This window comes from Salvelinus fontinalis, chromosome 40 (genome assembly GCF_029448725.1).
Source record: "Salvelinus fontinalis isolate EN_2023a chromosome 40, ASM2944872v1, whole genome shotgun sequence".
Lineage (NCBI taxonomy): Eukaryota > Metazoa > Chordata > Actinopteri > Salmoniformes > Salmonidae > Salvelinus > Salvelinus fontinalis.
In genome coordinates, this window is record NC_074704.1 from 27,571,710 (window position 1) to 27,597,940 (window position 26,231).

The 26,231-nt window shown below is 43.9% G+C and overlaps 1 protein-coding gene across 5 annotated transcripts in view; it reads left to right on the forward strand.

Annotated features, from left to right (window-relative positions):
* The window catches only part of si:ch211-126j24.1 (phosphofurin acidic cluster sorting protein 2), a 109,538-nt gene that overhangs the window by 70,360 nt on the left and 12,947 nt on the right, over positions 1–26,231 (forward strand). For 2 of the 5 annotated variants that reach the window (XM_055907125.1, XM_055907129.1), the window contains exons 6-19: positions 645–736; positions 1,088–1,171; positions 3,183–3,242; positions 8,280–8,431; positions 8,898–8,991; positions 11,583–11,672; positions 13,349–13,500; positions 14,319–14,451; positions 14,566–14,670; positions 18,870–18,976; positions 19,271–19,425; positions 19,759–19,869; positions 24,050–24,161; positions 24,661–24,693. In XM_055907125.1, coding sequence (XP_055763100.1) covers positions 645–736; positions 1,088–1,171; positions 3,183–3,242; positions 8,280–8,431; positions 8,898–8,991; positions 11,583–11,672; positions 13,349–13,500; positions 14,319–14,451; positions 14,566–14,670; positions 18,870–18,976; positions 19,271–19,425; positions 19,759–19,869; positions 24,050–24,161; positions 24,661–24,693 — 1,480 coding nt within the window. The remainder of the gene's footprint in view (positions 1–644; positions 737–1,087; positions 1,172–3,182; positions 3,243–8,279; positions 8,432–8,897; positions 8,992–11,582; positions 11,673–13,348; positions 13,501–14,318; positions 14,452–14,565; positions 14,671–18,869; positions 18,977–19,270; positions 19,426–19,758; positions 19,870–24,049; positions 24,162–24,660; positions 24,694–26,231) is intronic. The other 3 variants (XM_055907126.1, XM_055907127.1, XM_055907128.1) reach the window with 3 other exon arrangements.

The following is a 26,231-nucleotide window of genomic DNA, read 5'->3' on the forward strand; positions in this document are numbered from 1 at the left end:
CTTGTGTCACTAGAGATTTCTATACATTCACTACTTAAAAGTCTATTTACTGAAGTGCATTAAGCCCACTACAGACCCACTAATAGCCCGTGTATTTGCCTGTGTCCACAGACCACCGTTACTACCGGGGCCTATAGCCCTAACCATGACAGCTTAAGTGCATTAGGACTAATGTTACTGAGGGGAAATGGAGGATATTAATCTCAGTGATTCTTAAGGCATTTACAGCCTGGCACCTGATGTTCCCTTAGGATCCTCGTGCTCCCAGAGCCAAAATGGATGCCCAGTAAACGATACAGATGTCAGATGCACTAATGTAAAGGAATTCCCTCTGAAACTGACAGCCTGCGCCCCAAAATGAAATCATCTGTCAAGGATGAAATATTAGCCAGATGGCCGGCAAGCTATATGAAATCTCTTGAAAAAATCTACTGAACTCACTTATTCATTCAATTTTCCCGTCCTTCAGGAAGTACGGAGTGACATTAGAGGCATTTAAACTTACTTGACCTCTTTTTAGCTCACAGCCTCTGAGGGGAGCAATGGGACATAGCCACTTTAAAATCCACGCTAAATTCGCCAGAGTTTAACAGTGAGTGAATGGAGAATTGACATGTGGCTGATGTTCCTGTCTTTCACCCCAGATCGCTCCCCGGATATGGACAACTACTCCGAGGATGACGACGACAGCTACTCCTCGGAGCAGGAAGCTAGCGACGATGCTGTTCAACCAGTGGTGAGACACAGTACATCTTACAGTGTGCTGTTGGGATGGATCTCTAGTTCGAAATATCTGTAATGGATATTTGCAGTCACACAACCCAAAATACACACTGTATACCAATACAGTAAATCCCTGCATACTATTTCTCCTGGGTTGTAGTTATAGACCAAAATGTCATTGGCTGTGTGTTTTTCAATCGATAACTCACAGAACTGCACTTTATTGTTCGAGCCCAGCATTAACATAGCTGATTCCACTAATCTTGATGATCAGGTGTGTTAGTGCTGGGCTGGAACAAAAAGGTACATTCCCATGGGTTGTAAAAACACTGCTCTCTATGACACAAAACGCTCTCTTTTGTAGGACCTGTACGATGAGGATGAGGATGTGCAAAGGAAGCCAAAGAAAAACCGGAGGAAAATGATTCGTACGACATCCATGACAAGGGTAAGGATGGGGGGAGCCCCTCTATATCAACAACTTTACAATGTGGTTGGATAAATTCATTCAAATACACATCAAACCTAGCTTGTGAGTTTATTTTAGTGCTAGAATGAGAATAGCCCCAGCATAGAGCCCTGAGCGGCCGCGCTTCTCCTCCATGCCTGCCACTCAGAAGAAATGCAATTCCGCGCAGAGACGTAAGATTTGAACTTCACTGAGTTCGCCCCATTCGTTTGCGTTATATAGATTCAAGCTTTTTCTGTGATTGAATCAACATTATATTAGCCCCTTTTCAATGCAACAAACCAAAACAAATGTAACTTTGCAAGATTGAGTCTGTGATTTTGTTCTAAGCAGAGCCAGAGCACAACGGAGTAGAATTCTATTGGCAGGGGTAGCCCACGAGCAGAAACGGAATAGAGCTAAGCACAGGCAAAATCTTAGAGGAAAACCTGGTTCAGTCTGCTTTCCATCAGACACTGGGAGACAAATTCACCTTTCAGCAGAACAATAACCTAAAACACAACGCCAAATATGCACTGGAGTTACCAATACGACATTGAATGTTCCTAAGTGGCCTGGTTTTGACTTAAATCGGCTTGAAAATCTATGGCAAGACTTGAAAATGACTGGCTAGCAATAATCAACAACCATCTTGACAGAGCTTGAAGTGTTTAAAAAAAAAAAAATAGGCAAATGTTGTACAATCCAGGTGTACAAAGCTCTTCGAGAATTATCCAAAAAGACTCTAAGCTGTAATCACTGCCAAAGGTGATTCTAAAATGTATTTACTGGGGGGTTGAATACTTATGTAATCAATATATATTTGTTTTATTTTTCATGAATCTTTAAAAAAAATATCTTTGATATTACCAAATATTTTGTATGGATCATAAAATAAGTACCGTTAATTTCATTTGAATCCCAATTTGTAGCACAACAAAATGTGGAAATGTCAAGGGGTATGAATACTTTCTGAAGGCACTGTAAGTACAAACTACATTTTAAATGCAATACAGTTTTTCAGTCCCAATTCCTTGCTCCTGATAACTGCATGCTTAGGTTTAGTGTGTGTGCTGTCTAGAAAGTTCCAAGCCAGTGCAAATGGGTGCAGTCAACAAGTGCCGACTATAATCTCTTTAAGATGTGTCTGTGTTAGGTCTGCTCCTCAGTCTTGTTCTTTTCTGGGATGGCACAGAAGATGTCTTCAGTCTGCTAAATCCTAAATCCTTTGCTAAGCAGTAGTGACAGGAGAGTTGTCCTGGAATGAGTTCAACATCCACTTTTAGACCAAAACACTGTGCAGACTAAAACACCAACTAAGGATACAAATTAAGCAGGCACAAACTGAGACCCGCACATGGGAGCTGGTAACACACACACACAAACATAAATCACAAATAACGCACACTATCAAATCCTTTTCCCTAGGCCCGGGTATTTGCTCCAAACGATAATCCTTGGTGTTGTTAATAATGACACGTCTGGCTCTCTCCAATGACCTAATGTGCCTTTGGTGAATCATGCAACACGCCACGGTCACATAAGGTCACCGAGGTTGAAGCCACTAAGCCACGTGAACATTAACTGACTTTTAATGGTGTAGCCAAGTACACTTGAGATGCTGCCACTCTTCAGATAAGAATATTAATAGGAGTAGGGTGAAATTGTCCCTAGACATTCATTTTGGGTCAGTTTTGCATTTTCCCAATGAATGAATATTGTTAGGATTGGAGGAAGGGAAGCTTATCCTAGATCTTTACCTAGGGGATACTCCACTCCGGAGCGTAATAACATTTGGCGGTGAAAACTAGGTCTCAAGGTATATTGTGTTAACTTCACTGTGATTTATTGCGCTCTCAACAGCTTTGTTGGTTACACTGACATCTCTGAAAGATTAGCTTATGTCATGGCGTCAGCTAATGGGGATCATAATAAAAAATGTAGTTTGTAGTCTTGTCGACGCCAAACGCTTTTTTTCTCTCTCTCCCTCTATCTCACCTTCCGTTTACAGCAACCCAATTTCAAACAGAAGTTTGTGGCCCTGTTGAAGAGATTCAAAGTGACGGATGAGGTTAGTATTGCATGCTTCAACAGTTCTGTTTTTATAGGAATAACAAGTTCCTAGGGATTCATCTGCCACTGCTTCAAAGTGCTTGTAGAATACTACAAGGTTCATAAAGTGTTCATCTGTCCCTGTCGGAGAACCATTTCTTGTTTTCAGGTAGAACTTTCACTCAACGAAGAACACTGAAAGAACCATTTTGTGAAAAATGTTATACCAACCAAAAAGGGTTCTCCTACTACAGTGCTGGGACAGCTGAAGAACCCTTTGTTCTAGGTAGCCTCTTTTTTCGAAAAGTATCTATCATTATATCTGTTAATGATGTCCCAAATACAGTGGGGCAAAAAAGTATTTAGTCAGCCACCAATTGTGCAAGTTCTCCCACTTAAAAAGATGAGAGGCCTGTAATTTTCATCATAGGTACACTTCAACTATGACAGACAAAATTAGAAAAATTCCAGAAAATCACATTGTAGGATTTTTAATGAATTTATTTGCAAATTATGGTGGAAAGTAAGTATTTGGTCAATAACAAAAGTTTATCTCAATACTTTGTTATATACCCTTTCTTGGCAATGACAGAGGTCAAATGTTTTCTGTAAGTCTTCACAAGGTTTTCACACACTTGCTGGTATTTCGGCCCATTCCTCCATGCAGATCTCCTCTAGAGCAGTGATGTTTTGGGACTGTTGCTGGGCAACACGGACTTTCAACTCCCTCCAAAGATTTTCTATGGGGTTGAGATCTGGAGACTGGCTAGGCCACTCCAGGACCTTGAAATGCTTCTTATGAAGCCACTCCTTCGTTGCCCGGGCGGTGTGTTTGCGATCATTGTCATGCTGAAAGACCCAGCCACGTTTCATCTTCAATAACCTCCTTCCATCAGCAAGGGCTTCACTCAAAATCTCACGATACATGGCCCCATTCATTCTTCCCTTTACAGGGATCAGTCGTCCTGGTCCCATTTTTGTCTGTCATAGTTGAAGTGTACCTATGATGAAATTTACAGGCCTCTCTCATATTTTTAAGTGGGAGAACTTGCACAATTGGTGGCTGACTAAATACTTTTTTGCCCCACTGTATATGGAGCTTATTGACTTTGACCCTTTCTGTTTACAGATCAATTTAATTGATTTAAGTGCGTTAGCTAGGCCCACAGATCAATAATGACAAACCTCCTGGCATTGACAACTTAGATGGAAGGCTTCTGAGGATGGTAGCTGACTCTATAGCCATTCCTATCATGTTTTTTATCTGAGCCTAGAGGAAAGTCTTTGTCCGCAGGGCTGCAGGGAAGCCAAAGAAGCTTCCCCTACCCAAGAGTGGTAAAGCGGCCTTTACTGGTTCTAACAGCAGACCTATTAGCTTGCTGCCAGCTCTTAGCAAACTGTTGGAAAAAATTGTTTGACCAAATACAGTCCTATTTCTCTAAACAAATTAACAACAGACTTTCAGCATGCTTATAGAGAAGGGCACTCAACATGTACTGCACTGACACAAAGGACTAATGATTGGTTGAAAATACATTGTTAAGAAGTTTGTGGGAGCTGTACTGTTAGATTTCAGTGCAGCCTTTGATATTATTGTCCATAACCTGTGGTTGAGAAAACGTATGTGCTATTGCTTTTCAACGTCTGCCATATCGTGAATTCAGAGCTATATATCTAATAGAACTCAAAGGGTTTTCTTTAATGTAAGCTTCTCTAATGTCAAACATGTAAAGTGTGGTGTACCGCAGAGCAGCTCTCTGGGCCCTCTACTCTTCTATTTTTACCACTGACCTGCCACTGGCGTTAAACAAAGCATATGTGTCCATGTATGCTGATGAGTCAACCATATACGCATCAGCAACCACAGCTAATGAAGTCACTGAAACCCTTAACAAAGAGTTGCAGTCTGTTTTGGAATGGGTGACCAGTAATAAACTGTTCCTGAACATCTCTAAAACTAAGAGCATTGTATTTGGCACAAATCATTCCTCAAGTGCTAGACCTCAGCTGAATCTGGTAATGAATGGTGTGGCTGTTGAACAAGTTGAGACTAAATTACTTGGCGTTACCTTAGAGTGTAAACTGTCATGGTCAAAACCATATAGATTCAATGGTTGTAAAGATGGGGAGAAGTCTAGCCGTAATAAAGAGATGCTCTGCTTTTTTGACACCACGCTCCAAAAAGCAAGTTCTGCAGGCGCTAGTTTTGTTTTATCTTGATTATTGTCCAGTCGTGTGGTCCAGTGCTGCAAGGAAAGACCTAGTTAAGCTGCAGCTGGCCCAGAACAGAGCAGCACATTTTGCTCTTAATTGTAATCAGATATAAATACTATGCATGCCAGTCTCTCTTGGCTAAGAGTTGAGGAGAGACTGACTGCATCACTTCTTCTTTTTATACGAAACATGAATGTTTTGAAAATCCCAAATTGTTTGCATAGTCAACTTACACACAGCTCTGACACACACACTTACCCCACCAGACATGCCACCAGGGGTCTTTTCACAGTTCCCAAATCCAGAACAAATTAAAGAAAGTGTACAGTATTGTATAGGGCCCTTATTGCATGGAACTTCCTTCCATCTCACATTGCTCAAATAAACAGCAAACGCCTCTCCCCTGTTTGACCTAGATAGTTTGTGTGCATGCATTGATATGTAGGCTGAGTGCCTTTTAAAAAATGTTTTTTTAATGTATGTAGTTCTGTCCTTGAGCTGTTCTTGTCTATTGATGTTCAGTATTATGTCATTCTGTATTATGTTTCATGTTTTGTGTGGACCCCAGGAAGAGTAACTGCTACTTTTGCAACAGCTAATGGGGATCCTAATAAAATACCAAATACCACCGTAGTCTCTAACCTAACCTCGCTCGCTGTCTACCAGTCTCGTCCTGAGAGCGCCACTATCCTTTCTCACCTAAGTCCTTAACAATATTACCTCTCCTTCAAACAGGAAGTGACCTAAATGGGAAAGGCAACTGTGGTACCATTGGTATGTCCTAAATTGCACCTTATTCCCTATATAGTGCACTACTTTGACCAGGGCCCATTTATCACCATATAGGGAATAGAGTGCCATTTGGGACACACACCATGGTTCAATGTGTACAGGGCTGGCTGGGTTCATTAATGGTTGGTTATGTGCAGTATTGGATCAACACATTTATTTTACTGACAGGACGTTCTAGGGACCAATTGGTTGGTCCCTACGGCTTTGTCATGCATCCTGTCGTCGGGGTGAAATAAATGATTAAACGGTTGAAAAGGTATTGTCCTTGACAGCCGGTGTTTCACATTGTTCATCTTCCCTAACCCAAAGTTGTGCTTCAGCACCTGCCAATATATTGAATCATAATGACATACTCATAAATGACTCATTGAGTGTCACTTCACTTGGAATTGATGAGAGTAGCAGAGGTGTGGGAACCCTTGATTGGCCGCACTAGTTTATTACCGCACCAATCCAGACATTGGGATAGTTTGTAAAAGCCAATCCCAAACAATTTGAGTCAAAATATATGTAGATATTCAACTAGTGAGAATACGAGGGGAAATAAAACATTTTCCTGCAACAACAAAAAATGTAAAGATATACAGCAGAACGCTGATTTTATTATCACTTAGCGGTGAGTTTTTAATTGAGGTTTCGATATTTTTAATTGGTCTCATCTCGGTCGGTAATGATTCATAAAAGGCAATGAGGCAACCAAGTCGGGTAATGTATGGCCTGTAATGTATGGCCTGTGGAAATGAATTAAAATGTTTTGTGCCTCTAAAATAAATCCATTTTGTTATGTGCTCCAAGTCATTTCAGAACTAATTGATAAATAATATAAATACTCTCCTAGTTGAAAGAACATTATCTGTGTTTGTATGCATAGCTTCAAAAGTCTAACTACAGTTTTCCAAATAACGGCAGCTGTTTGTCAACTCCAAAGGGAAATATGGAAAAATCCCAATTTCCTCCTTTGAGACCTGTCATGTTTCCAAAGAAAACAAATTGCTATTGTAGAGAAAATGTATTCATCATGTTGTTACAATAGCAGTATGGCTAAAGATATATAAACTCAGTGGCCAGGTTATTATCTAGTACTGGGTCGGACCCCCGTTTCTCCAGAATACCCTGAATTCTTTGTGGCATGGATTCTACATGCGGTTAGAGGTTAAGCGTTGCTCAATTGGTATCAAGGGACCTATAACGTGTGCTCGGAAAACATTCCCCACACCATTACACCACCGCCACCAGCCTGTACCGTTGACACCAGGCAGGATGGGACCACGGACTCATGCTGCGTACGCCAAATCCTGACTCTGCCATCAGCAGGATGCAACAGGTACTGGGATTCATCAGACCAGGTGATGTTTTTCCGCTCCTCAATTGTCCAGTGTTGGCGATTGTGTGTCCACTGGAGCTGCTTCTTCTTGTGTTTAGCTGATAGAACCCAGTTTGGTCGTCTGCTGCAAAAGCCCATCTGTGACAAGGACCGATACGAGTTGTAGCGTTCCGAGATGCCGTTCTGCACACCACCGTTGTACTGCGCCGTTAATTTGCCTGTTTGCGGCCCCGCCTCTTAGCTTGCACGATTCTTGCCATTCTCCTTCGACCTCTCTCATCTACGAGCTGTTTTCGCCCTTCAGGACTGCCACTTACCGGATGTTATTTGTTAGTCTCATTTTCGGGTAAACCCTAGACACTGGCGTGCGTGACAAGCCAAGGAGGCCGGCGGTTTCTGAGTTACTGGAACCGGCACGCCTGGCACCGAAGATCATACCATCATCATACCGAAGATCATACCAAGATCATACCATACCATGCTCAACCATTTTCGTGAGCAGGGTGGTGTATTTAATAAGCTGGTGGTGTATGTATACAAGTATTTTCTGAGTCACCAATGCTACTCTGAACTTCCAACTCCATCAGCCAGAAGAGTTATTCCTTGCCAGTGTGCTATTACTTGCTCTTTGGAAGTGATTTGATTGGTTGATGGATGGATAGAGAGATTGACTGATTTGCTTGATTGACTGATAGATTATTTCACTGTCCATTTGTTTGTTGCTAGGTTCTGGACTCGGACCCAGTGGACCAGACCCAGGAGGTGGAGGAGGATCTGGACCTGCTCTATGATAGTCTGGAGGTTTACAACCAGAGTGACAGCGGCCCTGAGATGGAGGACAACGAGAGTGTCCTCAGCACGCCCAAACCCAAACTCAAGTAAGGTTCTGCAAAATGTTATCGGTATTGTACACCTTATCTGAAGTAAGGCCCCACAAAATGTCCCAAATACAGACCGCTAAACCCAAACTCAAGTAGGGCCCCATATCATGTCGCCAGTACACCTACACTCAAATATGACCGCACAAATGTTGTGAGTACAGCTAAACTCAGAGGGTCCCATATAATGCTCACACTCTAGTCAAAGTGAAGACCCCGCATTTGTTCCTCAGTGTTTAAGGGGAGTTTATTTGTACATTGTTACTGTACATGAAATCAACGAGAGAGCTGCAGGGGAGAAACGTTAGAAACAATTGCAGTTGAATGACTAATATGAAAACATCACCTAAATGGGTACACAAGTTAGTGTCACTACTGCCCACCTCAGCACAGTTATTGTCTCTCAAGTATGTACTTTTTGTGAAAGTATCAAATATGTTTTTTTTTTTATGTGGTTGTCACCCAGGCCCTTCTTTGAGGGAATGTCCCATTCGAGCTCCCAGACTGAGATTGGGAGTCTACACAGTCAGAAGAGCCAGCCCAGGGACCTGGCCTGCATCGTAAGTACACACACGCACTCACTCCGCTTTGTTACCAGTGGAGCATAAGGCCACAACAAGCCCTAACACACACACACACAAAAGTTTTTTGTTTTGTTTCTCTGCTGAACTAGCTTTTTAATATAATTTGGATTAGCATGCTAATGCTAACATAGGTCCTACCGCTCCCATAGTTTTTTTTTTTGACCCAATAATGCTCAAATGCTCTAAAGCTATGCAAACATGGGTAGGTTGCTGACTTTCCAGATCCATTGTCTATTTAGATCTCCAGGTTTACTCTTTATGTAGCTATCAATAAGATGAGGAACATTTGGAGCTTGGATGAGCTATCCCGTTAGTGGTGATTTGTGACATCTATATATATGCCAGGGGAATCATTTATCAATATTGCATAGAAACAATTACGAAAAATAAGTGTTTTAGCAAACAATTCTACGAGCGTCAAAAACATAGGCGATAACTGTTGATAAATACCAAATGTTCTCAGCCTCAGTGCTTGTGCACGACCATGGCTATTTGCATTTCGAAACACCCCTAATTAACCATACATGAGAAAAATCATCCCTTTTTAATGCCAGTATGTAATATACAACGCCGTACCATGAAATAGCCTACAACGGCGCAACCAAAACAAGCAAAGAAAAAAAAAAACTGCTTCTAGACTGAAATAGAGTACAACCAAAATGTTTTATTTGGTTTGCTCAGTTGTGGGTTGACTAGTAAAAATGAAAACATAGCTACAAAGAGAGGACAATTCAAGTTGCTTTAGCAATGGCAAATATACTTCAAATGAGTAAGCGACACTCACCAATAAGCCATTCGTCCTCAACAGTTCCCTCCTGTAGACGTATAGGCCAACATTGCTGTTCTGCAGAATGAACGAGTCGTGGGTTCCACCTGGCCACGAAATTCAGCAGTGATTTTACGCGTCACATCGCCTGCACATTGAGAGCGGAAGCCTCTTCTGTTCACTTATTTGAACTCGTTAGGGTTATGTTTTATGGCGACGTGTGTGCCGTCTATTGCTCCGTTCGTATTTGGGAACCCATTGATGGCAAAGAAACCCCTCTTGACTTCAACCTGTTGTGCGATGGTGTATGGAAGTGGTATGTTACGGTTTGTTTTGCTGGCGATTGCATCCGAAGAACATTGGCTCATCCAGGGATGTGAGATACCGATCAGCAAGCTCCCGCTGAAAAGTGGCCATTGCTAAAAACACGAGGGTGGATAGCACTTTAATGTGCACCAGAATGGCATGCGTTTTAATGTTTTGGTACACCCGGTGTGTTTTTCCAATTCTAAGCTTGACGAGCAGTTCCCTTATTCCACCACGTATCACTGTGCGTACGCATGGTCATGGCTGTGCATACATATACACACTCTCAACCAAACGTTCATTGTGATAAATCTCCCACTTTGTGTGGAAATGATCGCACGCATGGTTTACACACAGATTTGTGGCTGCACGTGATTGATAAATGAAGCCCCAGGCATTTCAAATGATGAACTATCCCTTTAAATAGTTATGATTAGTGGCATCCATATATATATATAGCTTGGGTGAACTATCCCTTTAAATAGTTATGATTAGTGGCATCCATATATATATATATATGCCAGGCATTTTAGATTAGGTACATTTGTAGCTTGGATGAACTATCCCTATAAATAGTTAATTATTTTTGGCATCCGTATGCCAGGCATTTAAGATTTAATACATTTGAAGCTATACCCTTTAAATAGCCAATTATGTGTGGCATCCATATGCCAGGAATTTTAGATGGCCATTCTTGGATATTCTCTGAATTGTATGTATGGTAGTGCCGTGTACTGCTGCACCAGACACTTTAACTGTGTGGGTGATTTCTTAGTGTGAGGGTCAGATATTGAGTAAGGCCCGATCGATTCTGCGCGCACGTTGTCCTAAGGCCTGCAGAAATGATTTGTACTGAGGAGGAATTGTCGTTAGTTCAAGCAAATCAAACATTGCCACAAAAATAGAACATTGATCGTCTCATTAAATATGCAGACACCAGCTATGACAGTATCGATAAAGGCATTTCAGAGTTGGACCCAGGCGCACGTTAAAGATGGGATCAACAGTAGGGGTAACAGTTTCACTGTCCGCCCCACCGCCGTTGTTACTGTTTTTGCTTTGTTGACGAAGCGGTGGGGAGCGTGGTAAACATTCTGCTGTTCTGTCCCGCATGCAATGTCATAGGGAAGAAAACAGTGTTTTGTTGTTTGCAGTTACTCCTTTGTTGTTGTAATATCACAAAGGAGCGTGACAGTTTCACCGTTAAGGATTACAGCTTGAAGTAAGCAAACGTCTGGAACGTTGCAGATAGAAATGTCATGAATGCAGTGTGTTCCTGAAAATCTGATGTTGCTTGTGTCATGACAAAAGTAGATAGTTTAGGGGTGGCCAGCCACCTAAGGGTTAGTAGTCACCTATTTCGCTGGCAGCTGGCGCATATGAAAACACACTGAATAGAGTTCATGTGATTTCTATACATGGAATTAGGATATGCTCAAGGGTGTCCCCTAGCTGACTGTTTTGGTAACTGCGTCCTGTGTTCTGCTCCTTTTAGGGTGGAGAGCTGCTGTCCCCGGACAGGGCCAAAGTCCAAATAGGGACCAAGTATATAGACGACAGCGCCGGATTGGAGTCTCCTGCAGGGGTGAGTGGGCAAGCTGCCCCTAGGTACAGCTCTAGGATCAGCTTCCCTTCCCCCAATTCTGGCCTTAACCAAAAGTGGGGAGAAACTGACCCAAGATCGGTGTCTAAGGACAACTTTATTCTACACCGGGCAACCTCTGGAGGATCCCTGTAGGCTTACCATATTGTGTGCTCTTTCTCTCTTGCTTTGTCTCTCTTGCTGTTCTCTCTCTTTATCAAGGGCTGGGCCTGTCTCTCTGTCTCCTAGTACCTCTCTCTTTCTTTCCACTGTCTCTCTTTTTGCCTCAACTCACTCATGTTCTCTCATTTGATGTCTGTCGTTCTCTCTACCTGTCTTTTTTTACCCATTCTCTCTCTCTTTCTCACTAACCATGTTTCCATCAACCCATTTTTATGGAAGTAAAAAAAAACGGATTAAAAAAACTCAAGACAGGCCTAATGGAAACAGCAATTGTCAGTAAATATTCCTAAAATGTAGACAGAACGAAATACTGTAGACACGGGGAAATAGATCCGGGGTTCTTAAACATTTTGTCTCTCTCTCTCTCTCTCTCTCTCTCTCTCTCTCTCTCTCTCTCTCTCTCTCTCTCTCTCTCTCTCTCTCTCTCTCTCTCGCTCGCTCGCTCTCGCTCGTCCATGATCATAAATCAGCACCCATCTGTTTATTTTCCACTCGACCATTTTGATGCGAACAAGAGTACATTTACACTGTTACCGCAAAGACCTCCGTTATTACACACAAGCATACATGCACGCACGCACACACATGAGCGCGCTCATACACACACATTATGTAAAAACACACCGACACCACTCTGAGGCCCAGGTCCAGCTTGCTGTAGAGAGGGCGTCAGCGTATGTATTGGTCCGTGAGAAGAGTGTTTGTTATTCTTCACCGTTGTCTCTCGTGCTCCATTGCCTCCTCTGCACTTGTTCACCCCGGGAGCCCCGGCAACGAGGAGCACCTGACGACGCATTTCTTGAGAGAGGGAGGGACGGACTCTGAGGGGGCTTGTGTTTGGGGCCCAAGGACGGGATGTTCGGTGGCCAAACACATGATACTTACATGCACACACTGGGCTTCATGTGAATGTGTTTGCGGACATCTGCCAGGCGTTATGTGATGCTGTCACAGTCACCATGACAGCACATTGAAATGCATCGACAATGGGTACCCTGCACAGAAATAGCTGATTTCTAGGTACTGTGTGCATTTCATCATATTACGTATTGGTTGCGGTTGCTACCTCTTGGGCATGATCCAATTGAGAAAACAATGATCTCAATGGCTGCGTTCCAAATGGCACCATATTCCCAATGTAGTGTACTAATTTAGGGCCCATAGGGATCTGGTCAAAAGTAGTGCACTATAAATGGGATAGGGTGCGATGCAGATAATTGAGTTCACCTGTAAAACAGGTGTTCTCAACTCGCACAGGGTGAACCTTCGTGACTCGTGTCTCTGGTGTCAGTGATTTCCCACTGACAATACCAACTGGAAAAGGACTGTTCAGTAAAGTGTTAATTCATCTCTAGGGAGAGAAATGAACCAGCGGGAGCGCGGTGCAGCGGATGGAAATCCAATGAATGAGTGAAATACCCTAGTATGTACTGTACATCCCTATATATTGAAAACGGTATATATATTTTGAACTATATTTCTCCCATTATGTACAGGACGCGGAGGATGAGGAGACTAGGGCTGGCACAGGGCCAGGGGAGGCTAACCCCAACCACACTCCCATCAGCTGGGACCTGAGCACGGACAAACTGCCCGGCCCAGTGGCCAAACTCTGCAAGACCGAGTCCCAGACACTCATGTCGCCGAGGTAGCCGCCCACATGCATAACCGCTCAGACGCACAGTCTCACACACAGTACCGCTTGTTAACCATTACACTATGACTAAACAAGGATGGGTGTGCTCGCTTTATTCCAACCCAGCACTAATACACCTGATACCACGAACTGTGATCCAGATTGACCGTGACTAGTTAATTATTTGAAACCGATGTCTCAGTGCTGGGCTGGAACAAAGCCTACAAACCCAGTAGCTCTCCAGGCCGTGAGTTGTATAAGACACATGCCCAAAATAAAATTGATGAGAGAGAGGGAGGAAGAGAGAGAGTGGGGTGGGGGGGGTGGGGGGGGGTGAGATCAGGTTTACCTCTGATTGAGCACCTGGTGTCTTGGTTGTTCAGCGCAATACAGTGATTTCCCCCGCTACACCCGTCTATAAACAAACTGATCAGCAGAAGGACGTCCCCTAGCACTACTTCCACCGACTCTACTCATCTGATGAATCAAAGTCAGATCCATTAAATAAGCAATCTGCCCAGTACAGACATTGCACATTTGTCATTGTACATTTCTCCATTGTGCAAGGATAATTCAAAGCAACCAAATATATAATGTGTGGCAGCCATTTTGTGCTCATAAAATGCTTCCGGGAACAAAAGCTTAAAAAGCTTTTGCTGGGGAGAGTCAACGAGAAGGATTAGATGGCCAGGATTGTCTGAATTCTGCTGTAGGCATATCTACTACTTAGTATTTGTGAATAACGTTTTTTTTTTATTATTAAGATTTCTCAGCAGTGGCTCAACCTGGCTCAGTGCTTCATTGGGTCCGTGCCTGTTTGTGGTCCACAGTAAAACCGAGAACAAGCTGCAGAGGCGTCCTAGGAGCACGTCCATGAAGGACCGGCAGAACTCCAAGGCCCAGAGTGACAGGACCAGCAGCATCGACAGCGAGACATCCCCGGAATCCAGGATCGCTGTCCAGGTGTGTGTGAGTGTGTGCACGATAGTGCAGTAAGCTACTGTGTGTGTGTACAAGATCTACATATGTGTATAACAGATAGATCATGTCTTTTACTTCTGCCTCTTCCTCCGCCAGGTCCCCAGGAAGTCGGTGTACGACCAGCTAAACCAGATCCTTATCTCTGACGAGCAGCTCCCCGAGAGCATCATCCTCATCAACACCACAGACTGGCAGGGCCAGGTAGGCCACTTTTGTGTTTGTGTTGGTCAGTGTGACTAATTAAGTGGTAAAAAGCAAAGGCTACTATCTGGTCATATAAAATCATTCAAAACCGTTGGTATCCGCTTTTTTGGAAATCAATCAATTGGAACGTTACAAAATCGTCATTACAGTATTGTATAAAGACGATGAAATTACCCTCTTACCATATGCAGCTGAAGTCTGAAGTTTACATACATCTTAGCCAAATTCATTTAAACTCTGTTTATCACAATTCCTGACATTTATCTAATCCTGGTAAAAATGCCCTGTCTTAGGTCAGTTAGGATCACCACTTTATTTTAAAAATGTGAAATGTCAGAATAATAGTAGAGAATGATTTATTTCACCTTATTTATTTCCTCACATTCCCGGTGGGTCAGACGTTTACATACACTCAATTAGTATTTGGTAGCATTGCCTTTACATTGTTTAACTTGGGTCAGCCTTCCACAAGCTTCCCACAATAAGTTGGCTGAATTTTGGCCCATTCCTCCTGACAGAGCTGGTGTAACTGAGTCAGGTTTGTAGGCCTCCTTGCTCGCACACGCTTTTTCAGTTCTGTCCACAGATGTTCTATAGGGTTGAGGTCAGGGCTTTTGTGATGGCCACTCCAATACCTTGACTTTGTTGTCCTTAAGCCATTTTGCCACAACTTTGGAAGTATGCTTGGGGTCATTGTCCATTTGGAAGAGCCATTTGCGACCAAGCTTTAACTTCCTGACTGATGTCTTGAGATTTTGCTTCAATATATCCACATAATTTTCCTACCTCGGGATGCCATCTATTTTGTGAAGTGCACCAGTCCCTCCTGCAGCAAAGCAGCATGATGTTGCCACCCCCGTGCTTCACGGTTGGGATGGTGTTCTTCGGCTTTCAAGCCTCCCCCTTTTTCCTCCAAGCATAACTATTTTTATTTATTTCACATTTATTTACACAGGTAGGCTAGTTGAGAACAAGCTCTCATTTACAACTGCGACCTGGCAAAGATAATGCAAAGCAGTTCGACACATACAACAACACAGAGTTACACATGGAATAAACAAAACATACAGTCAATAATACAGTAGAAAAAGTCTATATATGGGCCTCCCGGGTGGCGCAGTGGTCTAAGGCACTGCATCGCAGTGCTAGCTGTATCACCTTAAGTGATTTTTGCAGTTCGTTCCAGTCATTGGCAGCAGAGAACTGGCGGCCAAAGGAAAGGCGGCCAAAGGAGGAATTGGCTTTGGAGGTGACCAGTGAGATATACCTGTGGGTGCTGCTATGGTGACCAGTGAGCGGGGGTTTACCTAGCAAAAAACTTTTAGATGACCTGGAGCCAGTGGGTTTGGCAACGAATATGTAGCGAGGGCCAGCCAACAAGAGCGTACCGGTCGAAGTGGTGGGTAGTATATGAGGCTTTGGTGACAAAGCGGATGACACTGTGATAGACTGCATCCAATTTGTTGAGTGTTGGAGGCTATTTTGTACATGACATCGCCGAAGTCGAGGATTGGTAGGATGGTCAGTTTTACGAGGGTAAGTTTGACAGCATGAGTGAAGGATGCTTTATTGCGAAATAGGAAGCCGATTCTAGATTTTAATTTTGGATTGGAGATGCTTATTGTGAGTCTGGAAGGAGAGTTTACAGTCTAGCCAGACACCTAGCTATTTGTAGTTGTCCACATATTCTAAGTCAGAACCGTCCAGAGTAATGATGCTGGATAGGCGGGCAGGTGCAGGCAGCGATCGGTTGAAGAGCATGCATTTCGTTTTACTTGCATTTAAGAGCAGTTGAAGGCCACGGAAGGCGAGTTGTATGGCATTGAAGCTCGTCTGGAGGTTAATTAACACAGTGTCCAAAGAAGGGCCAGAAGTATACAGAATGGTGTCATCTTCATAGAGGTGGATCAGAGAATCACCAGCAGCAAGTGCGACATCATTGATGTATACGGAGAAGAGTCGGCCCGAGAATTGAACCATGTGGCACCCCCATAGACTGCCAGAGGTCCGGACAACAGGCCCTCCGATTTGACACACTGAAATCTGTCTGAGAAGTAGTTGGTGAACCAGGCGAGGCAGTCATTTGAGAAACCAAGGCTTTGCCGATATGAATGTGCTGATTGACAGAGTCGAAAGCCTTGGCCAGGTCGATGAATACGGCTGCACAGTAATGTCTCTTATCGATGGCGGTTATGATATCGTTTAGGACCTTGAGCGTGGCTGAGGTGCACCCATGACCAGCTCTGAAACCAGATTGCATAGCGGAGAAGGTACTGTGGGATTCGAAATGGTCAGTAATCTGTTAACTTGGCTTTCGAAGACCTTAGAAAGGCAGGGTAGGATAGATATAGGTCTGTAGAAGTTTGGGTCTAGAGTGTCTCCCCCTTTGAAGAGGGGGATGATTGCTGCAGCTTTCCAATCTATGTGAATCTCAGGCGATACGAAAGAGAGGTTGAACAGGCTAGTAATAGGGGTTGCAACAATTTCGGCAGATCATTTTAGAAAGAGAGGATCCAGATTGTATAGACCGGCTGATTTGTAGGGGTCCATGGGGAGGCTTGGGCGAGTTTCTGTTGGGGGTGTAGCCAGGTGGAAAGCATGGCCAGCCGTAGAGAAATTCTCAATTATGGTGGATTTATCGGTGGTGACAATGTTTCCTAGCCTCAGTGCAGTGGGCAGCTGGGAGGAGGTGCTTTTATTCTCCATGGACTTTAGTGTCCCAGAACTTGTTTTGAGTTTGTGCTACAGGATGCGAATTTCTGTTTGAAAAAGCTAGCCTTAGCTTTCCTAACTGCCTGTGTATATTGGTTCCTAACTTCCCTGAAAAGTTGCATATCATGGGGGCTATTCGATGCTAATGCAGTACGCCACAGGATGTTTTTGTGCTGGTCAAGGGCAGTCAGGTCTGGAGTGAAGCAAGGGCTATATCTATTCCTGGGTCATTATTTTATTAACCATGGTCATTATGGCCAAACCGTTCTATTTTTGTTTCATCAGACCAGGGGACATTTCTCCAAAAAGTACGATCTTTGTCCCCATGTGCAGTTGCAAACCTGTCGATTTAGGGGATAAACTTCCTTGCTGAGCGGCCTTTCAGGTTATGTCAATATAGGACTCGTTTACTGTGGAAATAGATACTTTTGTACCTGTTTCCTCCAGCATCTTCACAAGGTCCTTTGCTGTTGTTCTGGGATTGATTTGCTCTTTTCGCACCAAAGTACGTTCATCTCTAGGAGACCGAACGCATCTCCTTCCTGAGCAGTATGACGGCTTCGTGGTCTCATGGTGTTTATACTTGCGTACTATTGTTTGTACAGATGAACGTGGTACCTTCAGGCGTTTGGAAATTGCTCCCGAGGATGAACCAGAATTGTGGAGGTCTACAATTCTTTTTCTGAGGTCTTGGCTGAGTTCTTTTGATTTTCCCATGATGTCAAGCAAAGAGGCACTGAGTTTGAAGGTAGGCCTTGAAATACATCCACAGATACCCCTCCAATTGACTAAAATGATGTCAATTAGTCTATCAGAAGCTTCTAAAGCCATGACTTCATTTTCTGGAATTTTCCACGCTGTTTAAAGGCACAGTCAACTTCGTTTATGTGAACTTCTGACCCACTAGAATTGTGATACAGTGAATTCTAAGTGAAATAATCTGTCTGTAAACAATTGTTGGAAAAATTACTTGTCATGCCCAAAGTAGATGTTCTTGCCAAAACTATAGTTTGTTAACAAGAAATTTGTGGAGTGGTTGATACACTTAGGTTGGAGTCATTAAAACGTGTTCATGTAAACTTCCGACTTCAACTGTACATATAGTGTATTATGCTACTCAATCAGTAGCATTTGCATCAGCTGTGCACTCAACAAACATACACATTTTTGGAACATGTGCAAGATCAGGTATTTTTAGACCTTCATATCTCTAAGCCTAGCTGGGGAAAGGCTTAACAATCGGGGAATCCATTGCTTATGTAAACATAATGCAACTCTGAAGCACGTGCGCTCACAAACACAGACGTGCGCGCTTGTACACTCACACATGCACAGACCTGAGGCCTTTTGGGTCGGCTTCTGATTGACTAGCCCCGTTGATCCCAAGCCCCGTTGATCCCAAGCGCCGTCTCACCTCTGTCTTGAAACCCCTTTTCAACCCCTTTCTCTCTGCCCTCTGTCTCTCATTCCCTCCCTCCCGGCAGTATCTATCTGAGATTCTCCATGAGCACAGCCAGCCTATCGTGTGCACCATCTCTGGTGCGGATGTCCATGCAGCCTTCAACACCATAGTCACCAGGATCCAGAGATTGTAAGAACTCGCTTCCTTCCTCTTTCTAATTCAATGGTTGTAGTTGAGAGGAACAAATCGATTTCACTTTGTCTTTGCTTCATTGTAAAAATGTCAATGTTTCTTGTGGACTTTTTCATGTGAAATTTAATTCCGTGGTCACCAAGGCGAGTGGATCTTATGATGATCATGATTAGGCCCGTGTAATTTTTGATATGTGAAACGTTTTGGTGGCAGTTTCCATTACAGCGCAGAATAAAGTGGAAACAAGTGGCTGTTTCTCATAATGTTTCCCCCCCCCACTTCTCTGACTAGCTGTAACTGCAATGCCCAGACACCCCCCACCATCAAAGTGGCGGTGGCCGGCGACCAGAGTTACCTCAGCACCATCCTCAGGTGCTTCGTGGAGCAGTTGGCCAACAAGACGCCGGATTGGCTCAGCTACATCCGCTTCCTGGTCATCCCTGTCGGTAAGCAGCAATTCAGCCAATCGCCATGGAGTTTGGGTTAGTCGTCAATTCCATTTCAATTCAGTAGATTTAGGGGATAATTTGAAAATATCATTAATGCATTGGAAAAGTCCATAAACTGTAGAAAATTACAATTCTGCACGCATAACGCAAGACTCCGGTAAATCATGCATTGACGTCAAACGGAAAACTGCACACAAAACACTAGTTGCAGGAACAGATCTCATATAGGACCCTGGGTATCATAGCAGGCTAACAACACACAGACTACAAAAGCTGGACTCCGTTTTGTTTTCCTGTGGCCTTCTAATCAGTCTGCTCCTCCCTCTGCAGGCACTCATCCTCTGGCCAAACACATGTCTTCGTTCGACAGCAAGTTCAACAACATCTTCATGGATGCTGGCTGGAGGGACTTGTTTGGCAGACTGGAGGCCCCAACATCAGGTACAGCAGAGAGCTGGAGCAGCAAACGCTTATTATGAGCCACCGTACCGTGCATGATAGGGATCTGATAGGGATCTACTCATAATGCTTCATGCAGTGACAGATGTTTAGGAAGGTCTATCAGCATTATGGTGCATTATGCGTCACATCAAAACAATGTTATTGATCACCTACACGTGTCTAGCAGATGTTATTGCGGGTTTAGCGAAATGCTTGTGCTTCTAGTTACGACAGTGCGGCAACATCTAACAAGTAACATCTAACAATTTCACAACATATACCCAATACACATCAATCTAAGTAAAGAATGGAATTAAGGATAAATATATAAATATATGGACAGGCAATGTCAGAGCAGCATAGACTAGGATGCAGTAGAATAGTATAGAATACAGTGTATAAACAGCAAAAAAAGAAAGGACCCTGTCTTTCAAAGATAGTTTGTAAAAATTCAAATAAAGGTTTTTAACACTGTTTCCCATGCTTGTTCAATGAACCATAAATAATTAATGGACATGCACCTGTGGAACGGTCGTTAAGACACTAACAGCTTACAGACGGCAGGCAATTAAGGTCACAGTTATGAAAACTATGGACACTAAAGAGGCCTTTCTACTGACTCTGAAAAACACCAAAAGAAAGATGCCCAGGGTCCCTGCTCATCTGCGTGAACGTGCCTTAGGTATGCTGCAAGGAGGCATGAGGACTGCAGATGTGGCCAGGGCAATAAATTGCAATGTCCGTACTGTGAGATGCCTAAGACGGCGCTACAGGGAGACGGGATGGACGGCTGATGGTCCTCGCAGTGGCATACCATGTGTAACAACACCTGCACAGGATCGGTACATCCGAACACCACACCTGCGGGACAGGTACAGGATGGCAACAACAACTGCCCGAGTTACACCAGGAACGCACAATCCCTCCATCAGTGCTCAGACTGTCTCCAATAGGCTGAGAGAGGCTGGACTGAGAGCTTGTAGGCCTGTTGTCTGGTGAGCATCTGCCTTACATCACCGGCAACAACGTCGCCTATGGGCACAAACCCACTGTCGCTGGACCAGACAGGACTGGCAAAAAGTGCTCTTCACTGACGAGTCGCGATTTTTTCTCACACGGGGTGATGGTTGGATTTGCATTTATCGTTACACAGAGGCCTGTACTCTGGAGTGGGATTGATTTGGAGGTGGAGGGTCTGTCATGGTCTGGGGCGGAGTGTCACAGCATCATCGTACTGAGCTTGATGTCATTGCATGCAATCTCAACGCTGTGCGTAACAGGAAAGACATCCTCCTCCCTCATGTGGTACCCTTCCTGCAGGCTCATCCTGACATGACCCTCCAGCATGACAATGCCACCAGCCATACTGCTCGTGCTGTGCGTGATTTCCTGCAAGACAGGAATGTCAGTTCTGCCATGGCCAGCGAAGAGCCCGGATCTCATGCGCTGCCGTACTTAATGCAGCTGGTGGCCACACCAGATACTGACTGTTACTTTTGATTTTGACACCACACCCCCCCCCCCCTGTTCAGGGACACATTATTCAATTTCTGTTAGTCACATGTCTGTGTGGAACTTGTTCAGTTTGTCTCAGTTGTTGAATCTTGTTATTCTCATACAAATATTTACACATGTTAAGTTTGCTGAATATAAACGCAGTTGTCATTGAGGACGATTCTTTTTTTGCTGAGTTTACATATGAGATGAGTAATGCAAGATATGTAAACCATTATTAAAGTGACTAGTGTTCCATTTATTCAAGTGGCCAATGATTTGAAATCTGTGTATATAGGCAGCAGCCTCTGTGCTAGTGATGACTATTTAACAGTCTGATGGCCTTGAGTTAGAAGCTGTTTTTCAATCTCTCGGCCGCAGCTTTGATGCACTTGGGCTGACCTCGCCTTCTGGATGATAGCGGGGAAACAGGCAGTGGCTTGGGTGGTTGTTGTCCTTGATGATATTTTAGGCCTTTCTGTGACATCAGGTGCTGTAGGTGTCCTGAAGGGCAGATAGTCTGCCCCTGGTGATGCGTTGGTGCAGACCTCACCACCCTCTGGAGAGCCCTGCGGTTGTGGTCGGTGCAGTTGCCGTACCATGTGGTGATACAGCCCAACAGGATGCTCTCAATTGCGCATCTGTAAAAGATTGTGAGGGTTTTAGGTGACAAGCCAAATTTCTTCAGCCTCACCAGGTTGAAAAGGCGGTGTTGCACCTTCTTCACCACACTTTCTGTGTGGGTGGACCATTTCAGTTTGTCAGTGATATGTACGCCGAGGAACTTAAAACGTTCCACCTTCTCCACTACTGTCCCGTCGATGTGGATGGGGGGATGCTCCCTCTGCTGTTTCCTGAAGTCCACAATAATTTTCTTTTTTTTTGTTGACGTAGAGTGAGAGGTTATTTTCCTGGCACCACACTCCCAGTGCCCTCACCTCCTTCCCTGTAGGCTGTCTCGTCGTCGTTCGTAATCAAGCCTACTACTGTGTCATTTGCAAACTTGATGATTGAGTTGGAGGCATGCTTGGCCACGCAGTCATGGGTGAACAGGGACTTCAGGAGGGGGCTGAGGACGCACCCTTTGTGGGGCCCCAGTGTTGAGGATCAGCGAAGTGGAGGTGTTGTTTCCTACCTTCAGCACATGGTGCTGGCCCGTCAGGAAGTCCAGCACCCAATTGCACAGGGCGGGGTTCAGACCCAGGGCCTCGAGCTTAATGACGAGCTTGGAGGGTATTATGATGTTGAATGCTGAGCTATAGTCAATGAAGAGCATTCGTACATAGGTGTTCCTCTTGTCCAGATGGGATAGGGCAGTGTGCAGTGTGATAGCGATTGCATCATCTGTTGACCTTTTGGGGCGGTATGCAAATTGAAGTGGGTCTAGGGTGACAGGTAGGGTGGAGGTGATATGATCCTTGACAAGTCTCTCAAAGCACTTCATGATGACAGAGGTGAGTGCTACGGTGCAATAGTCATTTAGTTCAGTTATCTTTGCATTCTTGTGTACAGGAACAATGGTGCCCATCTTGAAGCATGTGGGGACAGCAGACTGGGATAGGGAGAGCTTGAATACGTCCGTAAACACACCAGCCAGCCGTCTGGGCCGGCAGCCTTGCGAGGGTTACCACTTTTTAAATGTCTTACTCACGTCGGCAACGAAGGAGAGCCCGCAGTCCTTGGTAGCGGGTCACGTCGGTGGCACTGTGTTATCCTCAAAGTGGGCAAAGAAGGTGTTTAGCTTGTCCGGAAAGCAAGGCGTGCTGCGGCGTGGCTGGTTTTCCTTTTGTAGTCCGTGATTGTCTGTAGACCCTGGCACATATGTCTGGTGCCTGAGCCATTGAATTGCGATTCCACTTTGTTTCTATACTGACGTTTTGCCTGTTTGATTGCCATGCGGAGGGAATGACTGCTCTGCTTGTATTCTGCCATATTCCCAGACACCTTTTTATGTTTAAATGTGGTGGTTTGCGCTTTCAGTTTTGCACGAATGCTGCCATCTCTCCGTGGTTTCTGGTTAGGGTAGGTTTTAATAGTCACAGTGGTACAACATATCCTATACACTTCCTGATAAAGGCAATTACAGTTTCAGTATATTTGTCAATATTATTCCCGGAAGCTACCCGAAACATATCCCAGTCTGCGTGATCAAAACAATCTTGAAGCGTGGATTCCGATTTGGTCAGACCAGCATTGAATAGTCCTTAGCACAGGTACTTCCTGTTTGAGTTTCTGCCTATAGGAAGGGAGGAGCAAAATGGAGTCGTGCTCAGGCTTGTATCCTGGAAGTTGGAGTAACAGTGGTCTAATGTTTCAGCAGCGCGAGGACTACAGTCGATATGCTGATAGAATTTCGGCATAATTTTCTTTACATTTGCTAAAGTCTTTATAATTGTTCTTAAAATGCACTAGTTTGTTAATTCTAATATTGTATTTATTATTAAAAACATTATTACAAAATATATAAGTTAGTATTTATTGTACAGAGTATTCATTGCAGGAAGTTTTACAGAATATTTATTTTAGTATAATATGCTCGCATCCACACAATATTAGTATATTTTGATGCTTCTACTGTTGCATTACTGTATGTGTTGAATGATAATACAATACATGAATGATAATAAATGGGATTGTAAAAGGGTGGAAGAACAAAAACATGATAGGTTGTGCCCTCCACTTTGAGTTTCCGTAGACAACATTGATGTAGCAGGCCGCGTGTCTCAGTACCTGGCTGGGGCCAGCGTCTCACACCAGTGTCCCATCTCTGAGGCCATGCTCACCTACAAACAGAAAAGGTAAGGTGTGTGGGTGCAAGCAAGCGTGTGCGTGCGTGCTTGAATGGGTGAATGAATGGGTGATATTTAAGAGTGTGTGTGTGCGCATGCACGCCTGTGCATGTGTTTATGAAATGTCTGGTAAAATGTAGAGATTATGTATGTAGATATTTTTGTATGCTATTATTCTATTATGCTATTAAACTATATTTGGATTATCTATTGTGTAGCAAGTGCTCCCTCTACATTTCAGATTTTTCAAATTAGTGGCGACATTCTCATGAATTTATCTTTAGAAAAAGCAACACTAGTATTGCTAATTTCAACCATATTCAATCAAATTCATCGACCACATTCGCTTATTTCAATTAGCACCGACAGAATAACAACAGGTCAACTCCACTTTGACGGAACATATTTTGTGACAGTTGACTCACAACTCATGAAGAAAGACCAACGACGACTCGTACCATTTTACCACACTGAGTTATTCTACCTTTTTCTTTCATTTGCCTTCAAGGAAGAGAAGCTTGTATTTTGATTTTTACATCAGGTACCTGGCCGCAGCCTTTCGTTTGACCCCGCCCCCCCCTGCTGTGTTGCATTTTGTCCACCAATATAACCTGTGAACCCTTGTTGTCTAATGTCTAACCCACCCACACATAACTCGCTGTTCGTCTTAACTTCATATCTGGTCTGCATCGACTACCCCCGAATTGATTTGAGTTTTTGCACGTCTTACTGTCTTAACCACTTGTTTGCTTGTCTGGCTCGGTTGGCTTTTGGTTTGGATTTGGTTTGGATAATGTGGATTTTGGATAATATACAACCGCATTAAAGGTACAGTCAGCAATATGACGTCATCATACACTGCGGGGTGACTTCCTGCTTACAAAAGTCAACAACAAAAGTCGAATCTGCCAAGGCTGCCATTATTGGATCTTTCCAATGTCGGCATGCCTCAAAGGAGTGCGGAACGTGCCAATTGGAAAGAGCCAATACTGGCCATCTTGGTGGATTGCAACACTGCTATCGTTGAAATATGTAATCGGGAAGTCGCCCCGCAGTGTTTGACGATGTCACATTGCTGACTCTACCTTTTAAGGTCTCCCACATGCATTGCTCTTTAAAGTTGGGAACGGCTGTTGACTCAATGAGATCTAAGGGTTGACATTGATGTGTTCTTTCCTATTACCTCAGAGAGAGGAGGACGAGTGTAAAGAAGGAGCGGTGACAGTGGAGATCTAATTAGGTGGTTTGAAGAGATGGAAGGAGGGAGGGAGGGAGGGAGGAAGGAGTGCATAGTGCGGAGGTAGAGAACACCAGCCACGTGACACACTCGACACACACCTGCATGTGTGACTGTTGTTTTCAAATCTCTGCTCAGATGTCACTGTTGACCCACCTCAGAAAACAATGTTGGCCTTGTAAGAGTGTAATGACACACACACACACACACACACACACACACACACACACTTTATATCCACCAGGGAGGATGAGCACTCAAACATTTAAAGGTCACCTTAACAATTACCAGGCGTATAAAAGTCACAGTGCACTGTATTATAGGAACAAAGGGGTGCTAAAAGGTGACTTTTGGTTGGCTAATCCCAGTCTCCCCTTGGTGACAGAGACAGAGTCCACTGAGCATTGTCAGAACATGACGAGAGCCGATCGAGTCCAAACTCTGCAGAGAGGAGTAATGCTTTCATTTATCATGTGTTTTCAGATCAGTGCCATTTGAAGAACAGGAAACCAGGAGAGGAAGCCGCATTAGAATATTGAGACACACCTCAAGATTATCCTAGATCAGGGCTCTACAACAATGTTCCTGGACTGTTTTTGCTCCAACCCCAATTATAACTAAACCGATTCATCAACCGGCTATTTATTCGAATCAGGTGCCCTAGATTAGAATTAGTGAGAACCTACAGGATCATAGCTCTCCAGGAACAGGGTTGGAGAGCCCTGTCCTAGATAATATTCTGGTCAGATAGGCAGGGGAGACTGTACTGTATGTACACCAAGGGCCCGACTGACTTTGCTTAATGTGCAACGTTTGTTCCTACTTGTCGTCTTTCTCTTTGA